Source organism: Protomyctophum bolini (assembly GCF_963924005.1).
Source record: "Protomyctophum bolini genome assembly, chromosome: 12".
Taxonomy (NCBI): domain Eukaryota; kingdom Metazoa; phylum Chordata; class Actinopteri; order Myctophiformes; family Myctophidae; genus Protomyctophum; species Protomyctophum bolini.
The window spans coordinates 20684822-20699893 of NC_137873.1; the positions used below are offsets into that span (position 1 = coordinate 20684822).

Here is a 15072-nt window from a genome sequence, read left to right on the forward strand (position 1 = left end):
GTATTTACAGTATCACAGGAGGTAATTTGTGTAATAAAGTGGGGTCCCTCCAAGGGTCAGGCTCAGGGTTCCTTTTACGTATACTACTGTACGAGACAGTTCCAAATGGACCCTTTTACCCTTAAGGGCCTTTCAAACGAGAAGCGAGGAACGCACACGTTGTTGCCTTTATCAACGACAGGTCTGCTACAGGTCTTCTAAAGAGGGGCGCAACAAAGCAAGCGTAAAAAAAATGAATCCAGGTCTGGTGAGTCGTGGGTGTGTGCACGAAACGAGCACGTGCACTCCGTAATACTAAATACCCTTATTGCTCCACGCAAAAACTCATTGGAAATGAACTATAGGCGCGTTAAATCGCTTCACGTTTGAAAGGCCCTTCATGCTGTGTTCACACTGGTAGATACAAAGCTACAGTCTACCATACATTTTCATTGGACGCGCAGCGGCATGAAGATACAAAATGACACGCAACGTACGTTTGTGTGACATTTGAAAGCTACAGTCCTAAGTTGAGCTGGCTTCAACTACAAAGATACAAAATGGTGTCGTTTAAACGTTTAATTTCACCTTCTCTCTTCACACAATTCCTGCTTGTAATGGGAAAACTAATTATTTCGGTCAGCCAGTTCCATGTTCTTTTTAATCCCAGCCAGGGGCTTTATATTTTCCTTTATGTCTCTCCCACACTGTCTCCCTCTCAGCTTTTCCTACTCTCTATCTCTCCCACACTGTCTCCCTCTCAGATTGTCCTGCTGTCTCTCTCTCCTATAATGTCTCTCCTACACTGTCTCCCTCTCAGATTGTCCTGCTGTCTCTCTCTCCTATAATGTCTCTCCCACACTGTCTCCCTCTCAGCTATTCCTGCTGTCTGTCTCCTATAATGTCTCTCCTACACTGTCTCCCTCTCAGATTTTCCTGCTGTCTGTCTCTCCTATAATGTCTCTCCTACACTGTCTCCCTCTCAGCTGCTCTTGCTTGGCAAGAGCAGAAGCCAGGCTGAACGCATGTCTGTGAATCCATGTGTGTGACACAAATGGACCCATATCTGGTTTAAAAATGTAATAAAATAAATACAAATCAAAATTAAAATCTCTAAATGAACACAGGCTAAAAGGGTAAATTGAAGTGAATTAAAGGTCCACGCATACCCCAGTTTTAGATGATAACCTACTCACCTTTTAGGTGATGTTGGTTAGTATAAACAGAGATATGTGTCGGGGTGAGCGTTGAGTGACGCCATGCAGTTTTCCAACCACTGCGGTGCCGTTGAGTAGCTTATCACCTAATTGACAAACGGCCGTCTTCCTTTCGCAGACACCTCCTCGTGCTCGGAAGGCGAGGACCCTGGGGGTGACGACGGGGAGGGCAGAGGAGGCGAGGACGGAGGAGGAGGAGGAGACGAGGAAGAGGAGGAGGGCTGCGGCGGGGAGGAGGAGCGAGACGGCCTGGCCTCCAGCCTGGACGGCAGCGTGCACGTGGAGCGCTGGATCAACCGTGCCATCCGCGGCGGAGGAGGAACCTCGTCCACCGCCACCACCACCACCACCTCCTCCACCGCCTCCTCCTCCTCCTCCTCGTCCTCCTCCATCAGGAGCGGCGGCAGCAGTGGCGCGGTGGCCAGCGGGGCCGGGCGGAGGCTGGCGGACGTCCTGGCTCACCACCACCTCCACCATCACCACCATCATCATCACCAGCAGCAGCATCAGCACCGAATCCCCCATCATCACCATCACCACCACCACAAGACAGGTGAGCAGCATGCATGGGGGGACTGTCTGTTGGCCACGAGATGGGGTTTGTTGTTTGTGATTGTTTAACAATCCTTTAAGAGCCAATCTCACACTGGTAGCTTAAAACAAACCCGACTGTTAAAGACACAATGTGAAAGTGCGGTCTCGGCACTCACGTGTGAAAATGTACACCATCAAACTTTCAGATGCAGCTTTCCTCCCACTGTGAAGGAAGAAGGCTGAAAGATGTTTGCTGTGATCTCTCCCCCTTGAATTGTGTACTACTTTGTTTTTCTGTACGCAAAAACAGAGATTCTCAAACCAGTTGTCCTCAAAACCTCGCCTCCAGTCGCTGCCATTGGCTGTGATACACACAGAGGGAGCGCTCCCCACTCTCGTGCCGTGGTCACAGCATACATACAATATAAAACACAGTAAAGTACAGTATTTGACATAACCCAAGTTGCCTTTAGCAACAAACACACTCAGCAGAGTTTTCCCAGCATCATTTATCTCTATACCAGTAGTTCTCAGCCACTTGAGTAGTGTGGTGGTGTTTATCGGCAGAAACACATGGCCCTCTCGCTGTATTTTGGTGTTTTGCCTGTTTGGTTTGGTACTGTAGATATTTTTGGGCTTCCAAAACAGAATACAGCGAGTCAGCAATGTGTTTGTGCAGGTAAACACTAAACACCACCACACTGCTCTAGACTAGTGACTGATGACTGCTGCTAATACAGGGAAATGATGGGTAAAAACACGTGTTTATTGTTTTGTTGCACTAGCGAGTGGCATTCCTCTGACATTTCTCTCTAAAGACGTCTCCTGACACTCCCGACTCCTGTGTCTTCCAACATGTTTCCTATTTGTCTTATGAACAGAAAACCACCATTGGTTCCAAACGTGGGTTGTAAATATGGGAAAACATGTTCAACTGTATGAGACTCAGTGGTTAGTACTGCTTAAAACATGTTCAACTGTATGAGACTCAGTGGTTAGTACTGCTTAAAACATGTTCAACTGTATGAGACTCAGTGGTTAGTACTGCTTAACCCATTGATGCCTGAGGCCGAATCTGGGAACGCCTTCTAGGGCCTGACCTAAGGTTTCTGAAAACCTTCAAATTCTGATGATTTTTTTTTTTAAATAGTTATGTTGCTACATGTATAGCAATAGCTGATGAGACACAGAGAGCACGGCCGGCATCAAGGGTAGAACAACGTATACGTTGCACCAGGCGTCAATGGGTTAAGGATGCTGTGGTTGGTTGTTGTGATTCTCTCTGTATTAGTGTGTGTACAAGGAGAGGAAGTGCTATTTGCTATCTTTCAAGACAGTCTCTGAATTTAGCTTGTGTATGCTGGGTAGGTATCTCTTCCTAATGTTGAGTTTTGTCCTTTAAGTGTGCAGATACTATGCTCTCTTCCACACCATAGTGCAGGATATTAGGAACTCTGGAATTCAAGGCCAATGCAAACCACGCCCCTGGTGTGTGTGTGTGTGTGTGTGTGTGTGTGTGTGTGTGTGTGTGTGTGTGTGTGTGTGTGTGTGTGTGTGTGTGTGTGTGTGTGTGTGTGTGTGTGTGTGTGTGTGTGTGTGTGTGTGTGTGTGTGTGTGTGTGTGTGTGTGTGTGTGTGTGTGTGTGTGTGTGTGTGTGAGAGAGAGAGAGAGAGACGTGTGTTCATAAGCCCTCACTGTCCCTTCTTTCACCTCTACATATCTCCCATCCACTTTTCAGCTCATCTCTTACAGACTACAAATAAGTACTGACCTCTCCTTCTCTGGTTATAGTGGTTTAAGCTCTGAGTGTTGGTGTTCATGCTATGGGGCCTTACTGTATGTCTACCGGGCACCTCCCTTTTGCATAATGAAGATGTTTGCCAGTACGGGTTGTCGTTACAAAGTACACACGTAACTCAAGTCCAATACATACTCCTTCCGATGTCGGGAACATCTTCCGGTTCGGAAAGGCTTCCCGAACTACAGTTCCGCGAGTCAGGACATCTGGAGGTGCACGGGTTCCACAGGAAAAGTCCTGAGACCACTTTTTCCGAAGCTCGGAATAACGTCAGTTTGTAGTGATATCGCCTTCCATTTCCGAAAGCAAAGTTCGGACGTGAAAAGGAGTATGCATTGTGCACCTAAGACCATGAGGGCGTGAGTTTCCCGGTGGACATGCAGTTTAACGTCCAGGTCTTTCATTCCCTGTGCTATACATGCAGGGCCTTTATCCCACCCCTCTGTAAGGAGGAGGGAGAACGGAAACAACTGGGTGACGCGCCGGTCCGGTGAGTTCAGGCTGGACCACGGCTGGCGGCGTGCTGAATGGAAGGGTCAGTATGGTGCTATCCCCGTGCTGCCTGCCCGCGGCACGTATCTGGGATGCCACATTCTCCCCTATTGGTTTCACTGAACTCCTGACCCAGTTCCCTCTGTTGCTCTTTATGTTGCTGGTCTTACTGTAAGAGCTATGCTAATTATAGCAGCAACTGATCTCGTGGTTAAAACTTGGACCGAGGAAATATGACGTTAACCCATTGCCAGTGGTGGACAGTAACTTAGTATGTTTACTTGAGTAGCCAACTGTACTTAAGTAAATGTTTTTTGCATATCTGTACTTGAGTATTTGTATTGTGGGATACTTTCATCCCACTACATTCCACAGACAAGTAGTTCTCACTCGACTACATTTCATGGAAGGGGAAAAGGTTAATTATGAATGAACAACTTAAGCCCCATTTCAAATATGATGAAAATAGCGTAGGTGTCACTTTAGAGTATTAATACTCTAAGGGTGTCACCCAAGGACAAATTTGACTGAGCAACTTTCACTTGTAGTTGCTGTAATATTTGACCAGGAGCATCTCGTCTGTCGGGTGGAAACCTCATACCAACCAGTACGTCCAAAACTGTTACTGTATGATCAAGTAGGGCGTTAATTTAGGAAAAATTCTGTGCAGCAGCGACAATCTATATTTTTACTCCAGTAGTATGTGGAGTTGAGGACTTTGTCCACCACTGGCCAGGGTTAGCCATGGCTACTAGCGTTAGAGTGTTTTGGTGCGCATGATGAAAAGAACAGGCTGGTGCTTTCATGCTTTGAAGAATGCAAATTGTTGATGAGGTGTTCTCACTTCTCAACAATGCTTTCCAAGGCAGGCTGGATCGCTCCTCATAGAGCTGCTCATTCCCTCTCAAGGTTACAGCATGGTTTTTATTTATTTACTGAGCCGTAGAGAATAATCGCTTTTTGAAATGCTTTTCGGCCAGAACATCCGAATGGGAATGCGGAGTGTATAGTTCCGTCTGACAAATGAAAGGTGATGCCGTTGTTATCACAGAAAGCATGTTGACTCGAACCTCTCACATACATCAGAGTTGAGTCAAACATCTGTTGGTGTTGCATAACGAAAGGTCATCATTGAAAGTAAAGTAAAGTGGGAACTTTGGGTGGCGGCGCGGCTGCCATTCGGGGTAAATCACCTTCCCCCGTTCTAAAAGGCAACTTGAAGTCCACCTCTGCCCCAGACCGCTAAAACACTTCCCTACTTGACACATGAAAAGGGACATGCTCCATCAGGCTAATTCACTGAAGTGGCTCCATTCATTTCACCTCCTTGAGAGAATACAGAAAGAGGCGGAAAGAAAACGCCTTGGCAGAGAACAATGAGCAACGTTCAAGAGAAAGAGAGAGACAAAATGAAGGGTTTTAGTCGTGAACATTCATCAGCGTCACATGAGAAATAGGTCCACCATTATACATAGAACTAGTCTGGAAATTCTCCCAAGCTCAGTGCAATTAAGACCTGGACCTGGGCCCTTGGGATTTCACTGCAGCTTAGGTGATTCGACTATTTTTGGTGCGCGACACCGGTCTCTCTGTATAGCTATCCCCTGGCCTGGAATAATTAACCTCCACTGAGCAATTATGGGTCGGAGGCTTAAGGGGTGCAGCCAAGAGGTGCCGTGGCCGCCATTCATCAGGTGTCTCTTCAGAGTGCTGCCCGAGGAAGGGGGTTGGTTTTGTGCCTCTCCAGTTATGAACAAGATGAGGTCATGGATTAAGTGATTTAGTTGGCTGAGAATGAAGATAACTGACGAGACTACATCAGCACTGGAAAGAGATACTCAGCACAATGCAGTTATCTGTCTTTGTCTAATGGTCCATGTGCCTCCTGCACTTCCAAACTCGCCACCTACTACTTGGATAGTAGCAGTTCTATGTAAGACAAGGCATAGTAGTAGTAATTATATCTACCAACAGAAATCTTTCTAAATCACCAGTTTGCACAGTGATTCTGTAGATCTTACTTTAATCACTTAAAGCCTATACGTTCTCAATATGACAAATAGCGAACATAGCAAATCTCCAAGTTCACAACTTGACGCTTTGTAACACGTGAGTATTTTGTTCAGCATCTGGCCAGGGCGTGCATGTGTTTGGTCCGACGTACTAACAGTCCTATACAGTCCTGAGTCTGGCACCCTACCCAAAACCTATCCCTAAACATAACTTCACAGGAAGCCACGGGTTCGTTTTAACCGGCAGCACATGTCAGGAGCGACGGTCTTGTCTGACTAATGCCTGTCGGACTGTTAGTATTATCTAACAAAGTATGCATCCCCTGGCCAGGTGGATGTGTTTCTCTTGATTACCTATAGCCATGAGTAGTCAGTTAGGCTAATGAGAGATGCTGCACCAACACCACTCTATAAGTCTAGGCTATAGGCCACTCAAGCCTTGTGACCTTGACCCATTTGAAATAAAAAGACAATCACTAGCGGAGGTCCTGATCCTACCCCCGACTCAGCTGCCAAGTGTGATTCCAATCGGATTACGACTAAAAGTTATCACTGTGACAGAAAGACAGACAGACAGCTGTAAGAAGGCTTACAGATAGATTTAAGAAAAGGTACGCAGCCAGACATGGCCCTGATGAAGCAGATTTCATCCTCTGTTTTGGAGACTAAAATTCAAACTGTGAATCTGGGCGATGCGAGACTGGGCTGCTCCATTGAATCACACCTGTATTCCAGCTCTCTTCTAGCCTTCTTAGAGCGGATATTGATTAGCTTTAAAGGAGAGCATTGCAGTGAGTTGAAGACACTGACAAAGCAGTATGTTTCTAAGATATATCCCCAGGCTGTGCCTTTATCACATCACACATTGTGCTGTTAACTCTCTGCTGTCTTTGTGGGTGTTAAAGGGCTGCATTGCAGATTTTAACCAAAACCTTCAACATATCTTCATATAATTGGCCCTCACTAATGTTCATAATAAAATACTACACATTTTTCCTACTCAGTCTGTGTCCAGTTCAGAAACCGGGCCGTCCACCAGTGACATCATTGATGGGGAATCCAGTGAAACAGTGATGGGATTCGGGAGCTGGAAAGCACCCATTGTCTGAATGTCTCCAGGATTCTGACATTAAACAGAATCTGTCTTTATTCCAGCCAACCCATTCCCATTTCTTAACCACACGATGAACCCTAGCATACCAACAGTAATCTGGGGTGAACATTCTCTGAAAAAGATTTTGTACAGGGGGCATTATATAGACTATAGACATAGGGCCCTGGTTACAGAAGGAAACTCTGCTTTGCAAAGCAGAGTTTCCTTCTGTAATGTGTGTTCTTCTTTCCGTCTGGCAGAGGTGTCTGTGTCCTTGAACTGGATCGTACACTAACTACTCTCTGCTAGATCCTCTGGTTTAGGCATGGATACGTTTCCAGTCAGTCTCATCCCTGACAAAGCAGTTCTCTTATCTTTTCTTCTGAGCTATTCCTCGAGCCATAACGTGGATTTATCCATCCCTGAATTGGTTTCTGTATCGCTGTGCGCTCTCCGCTAGACCTATTGATATTCCACCCGGTTTCCTCAGCCGTGAAGGAGACATTTATCATCCACCCTCGGCTTTGGGATCATACCTCCCTGTCACAAATCATCATAAATACATTCTGATGAGGTCATCTGGCACATGCAGGCACACACACACACACACACACACACACACACACACACACACACACACACACACACACACACACACACACACACACACGCACACACGGACAGGGACAGGGACAAGGACAAGGATGGACAGATCGCTATAAGTACAGGTTAGGTAGTCAAAGTTGCACACACATTACACAGGCAGGCATAGGGAGAGATGGACTGATATACATGGAGACACACACACACACACACACACACACACACACACTCACACACACCTGCTGCAGGCGCACATCATCATTACATGCTTGGTGTATACAAAGAAAGGCACACACACCCACGCACGCATGCACGAGCGCAGCACACAGTTTGCTGTAGTAATTAGCAGGGCTGTGCTGTGTGCCCTGCAGGATTGATATGCAGCCAACGTCTGGAATAGCAGCCTCTCTGTTTAGTCCCTCTGGTTCTGCTTCAGAGTAGCACTGAGAAATACATCTCTCTGTCTGGCTCTCTCAGTCTCAATCTCTCTCTGTCTCACTCTCTCTCTGTCTCACTCTCTCTCTGTCTCAGTCTCTCTCTGTCTCAATCTCTTTTCCCTGAGAGGAGAGACGGAGCAAGGCATCTGGTATAGGCAAAGTGATTTCGATATTCATAAGAGAGATGAATGTGATTAATGTGAGAAAAGGAGAAATAGACACAAAGAGACCAAATGAGCGCCTGATCTAAAACGAGTGGATGAAATTGACAGAGAGACGAGAGGCGTTGTGAGTGATGCTGGCATTAGCACAGCCTTTTGTTGTGAGGTAGACACTCTGGTGTCTGGGCTTTTCTTCTTGGCTTTTGATTATCACACAAATACATGTATAATTCAGTAGTCCCTCTCGTAACAAGGATCATAATAGGTGAATGAAGTCCTCTATGTTGCCTTTCTCTAACGTATTCACTTCATGCACATGGGCTCTAGTTCGAGCTGCTAATGATAACCGCCAGCGCTGCACACAGCACTGAGTGGAACCAGTACAGCTGGTGCTAACTGAATAAACGTTTTCATGTGAAGGACCTCCAGATATCCTAGTATGTAAATCACAATGCGTCACATTGCAAGTTGCAACATGTTGTGAGCTTGTAGATCGGCTATTATCGGTGAAGAGATTTAGTGTATGGGGGAGAGATGGAGCGGACCATGAGTACAGAGTACTGTAAGTGGCTAATCGAACCTGCACATTGTCACTGTCAGTTTCAATATTCTTCACTCACCCACATCAGTTTCTTCTCATGGTATCTGGAATTTCTGCTGGCTGGACATTTCATTAAAAATCACACCCGTGTGAACTGAGTGGTGCAACTCCCCCACCCGCCCCCCCACCTCTCTCTCTCTCTCTCTCATTAGCAGGCAACAGTGCAGCACTATCCCTCTCTCTGTTCTTGCACAACAGCGCCCCTACTGGTACTCATTATACGTGCTCATTAACCAACACATAGGTGAACACATAGGCGGACATGCACAGACATTGCTGTTCCTTGGAGTGGTTGCACCACTCAAAAATAGAAAAATAGAAGCTGGTGTGTCTTCTTTCATCTTAACTTGTGAGATTAGAGGTCCCAGATTAGAGGGACTGTCTCACAAGAGAGATGTCAAAGGTTCATTGTCCACTGTATAAGTGTGACCATAAATATAAATTGTGTATATGGGCAAGCAAGGTCTTTATAATACACTATTGTGATATTGCCATTGAAGTCATATCACACTACAGTCAGTCTGTCTAAAGTACATATAGTTGCGTCTTTGCCAATGTTGCATGCCAGAAACATTGAGCTTGTATATTGTCTATTTCCGGCACCACTACAGTAAGTATAAATGAAACATAAAGCCATGTGTCCCATAGGTGTGCTCAAGTCAGGTCAAGTTAAATCCCACACATTATGATGATGACGATGCTCTGGGTTAGAGCAGATAAATGTAATGCCTCGTGCCCACTGCCTGGTGTTTCATTGTAAATAGAAATGGCTGTGTGTGTGTGTGTGTGTGTGTGTGTGGTGCCACTTGAGGCTTCTGTCCTCCGGCTGAGTGCTACGGTGGTCAGAAGTGCTCCACGCTACTTCTGCCAAGGGCCCTTGACCGAAGCACAGTTTATGCGGGAAGCAGGTGTGTCTCAACAACAGAACAGGAAGTATAAGTAAATAATAAGTAAATAATAAATTAATAAATAAATACATTAAAAGTATTGCTAGTGTTTGAGGTAGTGGAGGTGCCTGCGCTGCCTCGGAGGAACAGGATCTGAAGGTCCGGAGGGCACTCGCCTGGAATGCCTTAAATGGGAATAGTTCAGTCATTATTATGCGCGATTGTTGTCACAGAATCCCAAGGCACACCTGGATTTGGCACACTGTTTGGGAACCGCTGGTCTAACTGGTACTCCAGTTAGGTTATGTTATCATGGGGTCAGCTCGCTGTAGCCTGGTCGAAGCTCTGAACTGAAGGGAGTCAGTGGGCTAGTACTGCAGGAGACAGAGTGTAATTGCTGGTGGTGGTGGAATGGGCTCTATGCACACAGAATAACTCTTCCTACTTCCGGGCCACTTCCATACTTCCTTCACAGGTGTTAGTATTACAGAGGATACTAATTAAGGCTCTGTTCCATTTAGTGTGCAGTGGTTTTCAAATTTCAATTTCAAGGACCTCAATGAAAGTGTACCCTTCCGGGTCCATTTGGTTCCATTTGTATACTCTCAGAGTTACAGAGTACAGACCCATATACGGGGCTATTTGGAACCCACTCAAGGACACTTTAAGACCCACTGGTGTAGCAGAGTGTTTCAGTGAGCCAACATGCACAATAGCAGCACGCTGACTCTGTTTGACCAGAATGGAACAGAGCCTTCATTCCTCCATTAGTATCACACCTGTGAAGGATGTAGGGAAGGGGCCCAAGTTCTTTTCAAAATGGCATGTGTGCATAGATGGAGCCCATTGGGGAGTTTACTAGCCTCGTTCCCAGCCTTACTCATCTCCAAAGAAGAAATAACCTGGTCACGATCTGAGGCAGAGATGTTCTGCCAGAAGTATCGGGCCGGAACATCCGTCGGGACATATTTCCCCCGGATACGTTCTTTTTAAGACACTCCGGCAGAATTCCGCTACTTCTGTTAAACCACTCAAGCGTCTATGGTCTTACCCAGCATGGGAGTTTACAAACGTTGTTTCTGTGTCAAACTCTTAAGTGAAAGCCATGCAACATTCCCTGTTTAAAAACAGTAGGCATATACTTCCCATTCTAAATGAAGCATTAATTGGGCTGCTGTCTGTTGTCTCCTGGTCTGCAGCACTCCGTGAATTGGTATCTTTATATTTCTTCATTTGACAAATTGTAACCTGCTCAAACTAAATCAGTGAGATGTCGTTGAAAGATGTAAACCGACCAATGATATTTGAATGATAACAATGTAAGCCAAGATTTTGCCATAAAACATGGTCCAGCGACATCAGACTTCATTTCAAAAGAGCGTCTCACAATTTGTAATAAATGTGAACTGCATGCGTGTAGCTTTAGTTAAGAACAACATGTGTTGTTCCCTGTGCGCTATACAATCCTAAGAACATAAACAAACTGTGTTTTTTAACCACTTACCCAAGCCTTTATGATTGGCATAGAACTAATGTTCTATGCCAATCAGACAAATTGAAACACCTGTGTTGGTCCCCAACATGGCAGGTGTACGTAGGTCCAGCACTACATTTGAAACTCATGAATACGGATATACTTAGGTTGAAGTGGTTAACACACCATGCTGCTCTCCTGTTCTAAAACATTTGTTTATTTTATATGAGTTAGATATACATTTCATAAAAACAAATGTATAGTATATTCTGATCAAATTATATGTAATGATATGAAATAAAGATTTGCCTCTCTGGGACAGTCTGAATTCTAGCTCATACATACACACTGTGTACGTATGGGCTATAGTGGATGTATGTGTATTTATGTACTGTATACAGTATATGCATAATGTATAGGTGTAATTTTATATAATACATGATTTACTGTTTATATATTACATCACATCTTAGATAATGAACCCATTATATTCCAATAGAAGTGCTAGAAGTATTATATAATGTATAATCTTCAATAATGTTGATGATTATTATTATTATAATAATTATATTAGCCTATGTGAGAACATACTATTGCATGATAATAATGATACTAGTAATAATGTTATTAATATTGTTATTGTTATTATATCGTCTCTGTCAGGTAGAAACCTCATATGTCCAAAATACTTTTCTGGATTCAAATTCAAAAGTAGCAGATCGTGCCGCATTTCGAGCTTGTAGATCTGCTACTTTTGATGCTTAGTAGCCTATGTTTGACTCTGTAGTTTGATTAGTAGTGCGTTAATTTACGGGGGGAAAAAACACAACAAGTTTGAATATGGAGATAAGAGGTTTCTGCCCGACAGCAACGATCTCCCTCTCAGCAGTCCATTTCTGGGTATGTTTAACTAACTGTCTCTCTCCTCTCCACCTTCACACCACCATCAGAGAACCACTCCGCTGCCCCTCCTGACGTCACCGGTTACACCAACAACTCCAGCACCTCGGCCCCTGAGGGCCTCCAGGGGGACCGGCCGCCCGGTGGCACCGTGACCCACCGACAGACCCCCAAATATGGAAACGCCGAGCTGATGGAGACAGGCGACGGTGAGTTAGAGCGTGTGTGTGCGGGAAATTTCATGCACTGTACCCGGGAATCCCGGATCCCGGGATCCCGGCATTAAACCCTACTCCAGAGGGCCACTATATTTTAACACTTACTCCAGAGGGCCACTATACTTCCACACTCACTCCAGAGGGCCACTATATTTCCACACTCACTCCAGAGGGCCACTATACTTCCACACTCACTCCAGAGGGCCACTATACTTCCACACTCACTCCAGAGGGCCACTATACTTCCACACTCACTCCAGAGGGCCACTATACTTCCACACTCACTCCAAAGGGGCCACTATACTTCCACACTCACTCCAGAGGGCCACTATACTTCCACACTCACTCCAGAGGGCCACTATACTTCCACACTCACTCCAGAGGGCCACTATACTTCCACACTCACTCCAGAGGGCCACTATACTTCCACACTCACTCCAGAGGGCCACTATACTTCCACACTCACTCCAGAGGGCCACATTGCATAATAGTGTCTTTCTAATGCCAGGTCCTTCTTGGTATGTGAGCAGGTTGTGGACAACCTGACAGCTCAGCTCAGAATGGAACAACAAGTCAAAGAAACATTTTGACCCAAAACCACATAGTGATAAAAAGAGCATCATCAATCATTTAAAACGAACAATCATTAAAACACAGAGTGATAAAAAGAGCATCATCAATAATTTAAAACCAACAATCATTAAAACACAATCCTACCTGAACGCCACAACAAGAGGAACAGCATCAGGATTCCACCCATTCCACCCATTGGAGTCTGGACCGGATTCACAGGAGTCTGGACTGGACTGACTGACTGACTGTAAACTGACTGACTGACTATAAACTGACTGACTGACTGACATAGGGACACACACAGCCCTTTATTGGAGTGGTGTGCACTCTTGAACGTCTGCTGCTGCAAGTCTTGTGACCGGCACCAAGCTGAGTCAGAGGGCACATCTCAACGGTCCTCGTCTCTCTCCGTTGGCTCCCGGAGAAGCGTAGGGTGACATTTAACTTAGATTATTGTCTTTCAAAGCCTGTGTTCGAAGCCGTAGCGGTCTTGCTCCAGCCTACATTGTGGAACTTTTAGATGAATATCTCAGCTCCAGGTCACTGGAAACTGACAGTCAGTTGTATCCACTGTCCACAGTGTAGCACAGTGAGGACGGGTGACCGTGCCTTTGCTGCATTGGCACCAAAGTTGTGGAACAAACTCCCTTTCAGGATTAAACCTGCCCCTCGCGCTAGGGAAAGACATGCTAAAGACCCACCTTTTCACAGTAGGTGAAAAGTGAAAAAGTGTGTGTGTGTGTGTGTGCGCGCGCGCGTGCGTGCGTGCGTGCGTGCGTGCGTGCGTGCGTGCGTGCGTGCGTGCGTGCGTGCGTGCGTGCGTGCGTGCGTGCGTGCGTGCGTGCGTGCGTGCGTGCGTGCGTGCGTGTGTGTGTGTGTGTGTGTGTGTGCGCCTGTGTGTGTGTGCGCCTGTGTGTGTGTCTGTCAGAACAGCATGAGTCACACGGATGCTAGATGGAAAACTCAATCCTGTTGCTGTGTATTTTTTGTGTGTGTTTTAAAGTCTCTCTCTCTCTCTCTCTCTCTCTCTCTCTCTCAGAAGTGTGTTGGGTCTGTCTGGTTGTTCATCTCCCTCAGGCTCATCATCTGAGCTGTTGAACATAATGGTTATGTCACTGCGTCCGCTATGTGCACGCTTTCCATGAGAGACTTAAGCTTTGGAGTCACATGAAAGGGCGAGTGACGCCGAAAAGGCGATGAATCACATCCAGCATAATGTCTTACATGTGTTCGGTCTGGTGCAGTGTTGTTGTGAATGACACATCGTGTCATAGTACAAAAAATAAAGAAGAGATAGTAGTATATTGACCGTAAGGAGATTTGGAGAGGAAGGAAGTTGGAGAGTTCACGTGTCAGACTTCATGTACTTAACTGTATGACATCTTGTTATCTAGAAAACAACAGGTCTGTGAATGCCCATATATGACGTTTTCTTTTACGTTTTCGGGCCGTGTAGGGTGTAAAACGTGTGCTAATTTGTAAGGTCAGGCAGGGCCTCGGGCCAGCCCAGTTAGGGCCCAGGTAGGGCTGGACCTTAATTTGAGAGGGCCTGTTGCGAACTCTAGTTTCCACTGCCAGGCGCGGCTGCGTTAATTACTTTGATCGAAGAGGAAGGACGGGTGGGGATGGATCAACATATGGAATGTCAGAACAGGTCAGCTCCATATATGGAGAGGGTTTGATGAGGTCAGATCAACGTGGTGTCCGTGAGGTCAGATGTAGAGTTGCTGGCCGGCTCCATATATGCAGATCTAGGTGATGATCCAGTCTTCTACGTGTATCTAGTCCAAGGTTTGATGAGGTCAGTGTCATGATCTTCATATATGGAGATGGCCATATATGGAGCGTGTCACGAGGTGTGACTGACGGACTGACTGACATGACGTGTTAGGTGTGTCAGGTTTTCATAGTAACCTGCGACCTACGGTCACAATGCCCTCAGTGCCGTGACGTCATGTATGACATCATGTTGACCTCAGTGCCGTGACCGTGATGTCATGTATGACATCATGTTACCTAGGACTTCAGTGCCGTGACATCAGTCATCTTGATATTTGGACAATGTTTCAGTCCCATCAGACCTCCGCTGATTT

At 45.9% G+C, this 15072-nt stretch overlaps 1 protein-coding gene across 6 annotated transcripts in view; it reads left to right on the forward strand.

Moving 5' to 3' along the window:
• LOC308325822 (disco-interacting protein 2 homolog C) overlaps positions 1-15072 on the forward strand; it is a 237641-nt gene that overhangs the window by 150955 nt on the left and 71614 nt on the right. For all 6 annotated transcript variants that reach the window (XM_080778520.1, XM_080778522.1, XM_080778521.1 and 3 more), the window contains exons 5-6: positions 1315-1749; positions 12239-12397. In XM_080778520.1, the coding sequence (XP_080634646.1) occupies positions 1315-1749; positions 12239-12397 (594 nt within the window). The remainder of the gene's footprint in view (positions 1-1314; positions 1750-12238; positions 12398-15072) is intronic.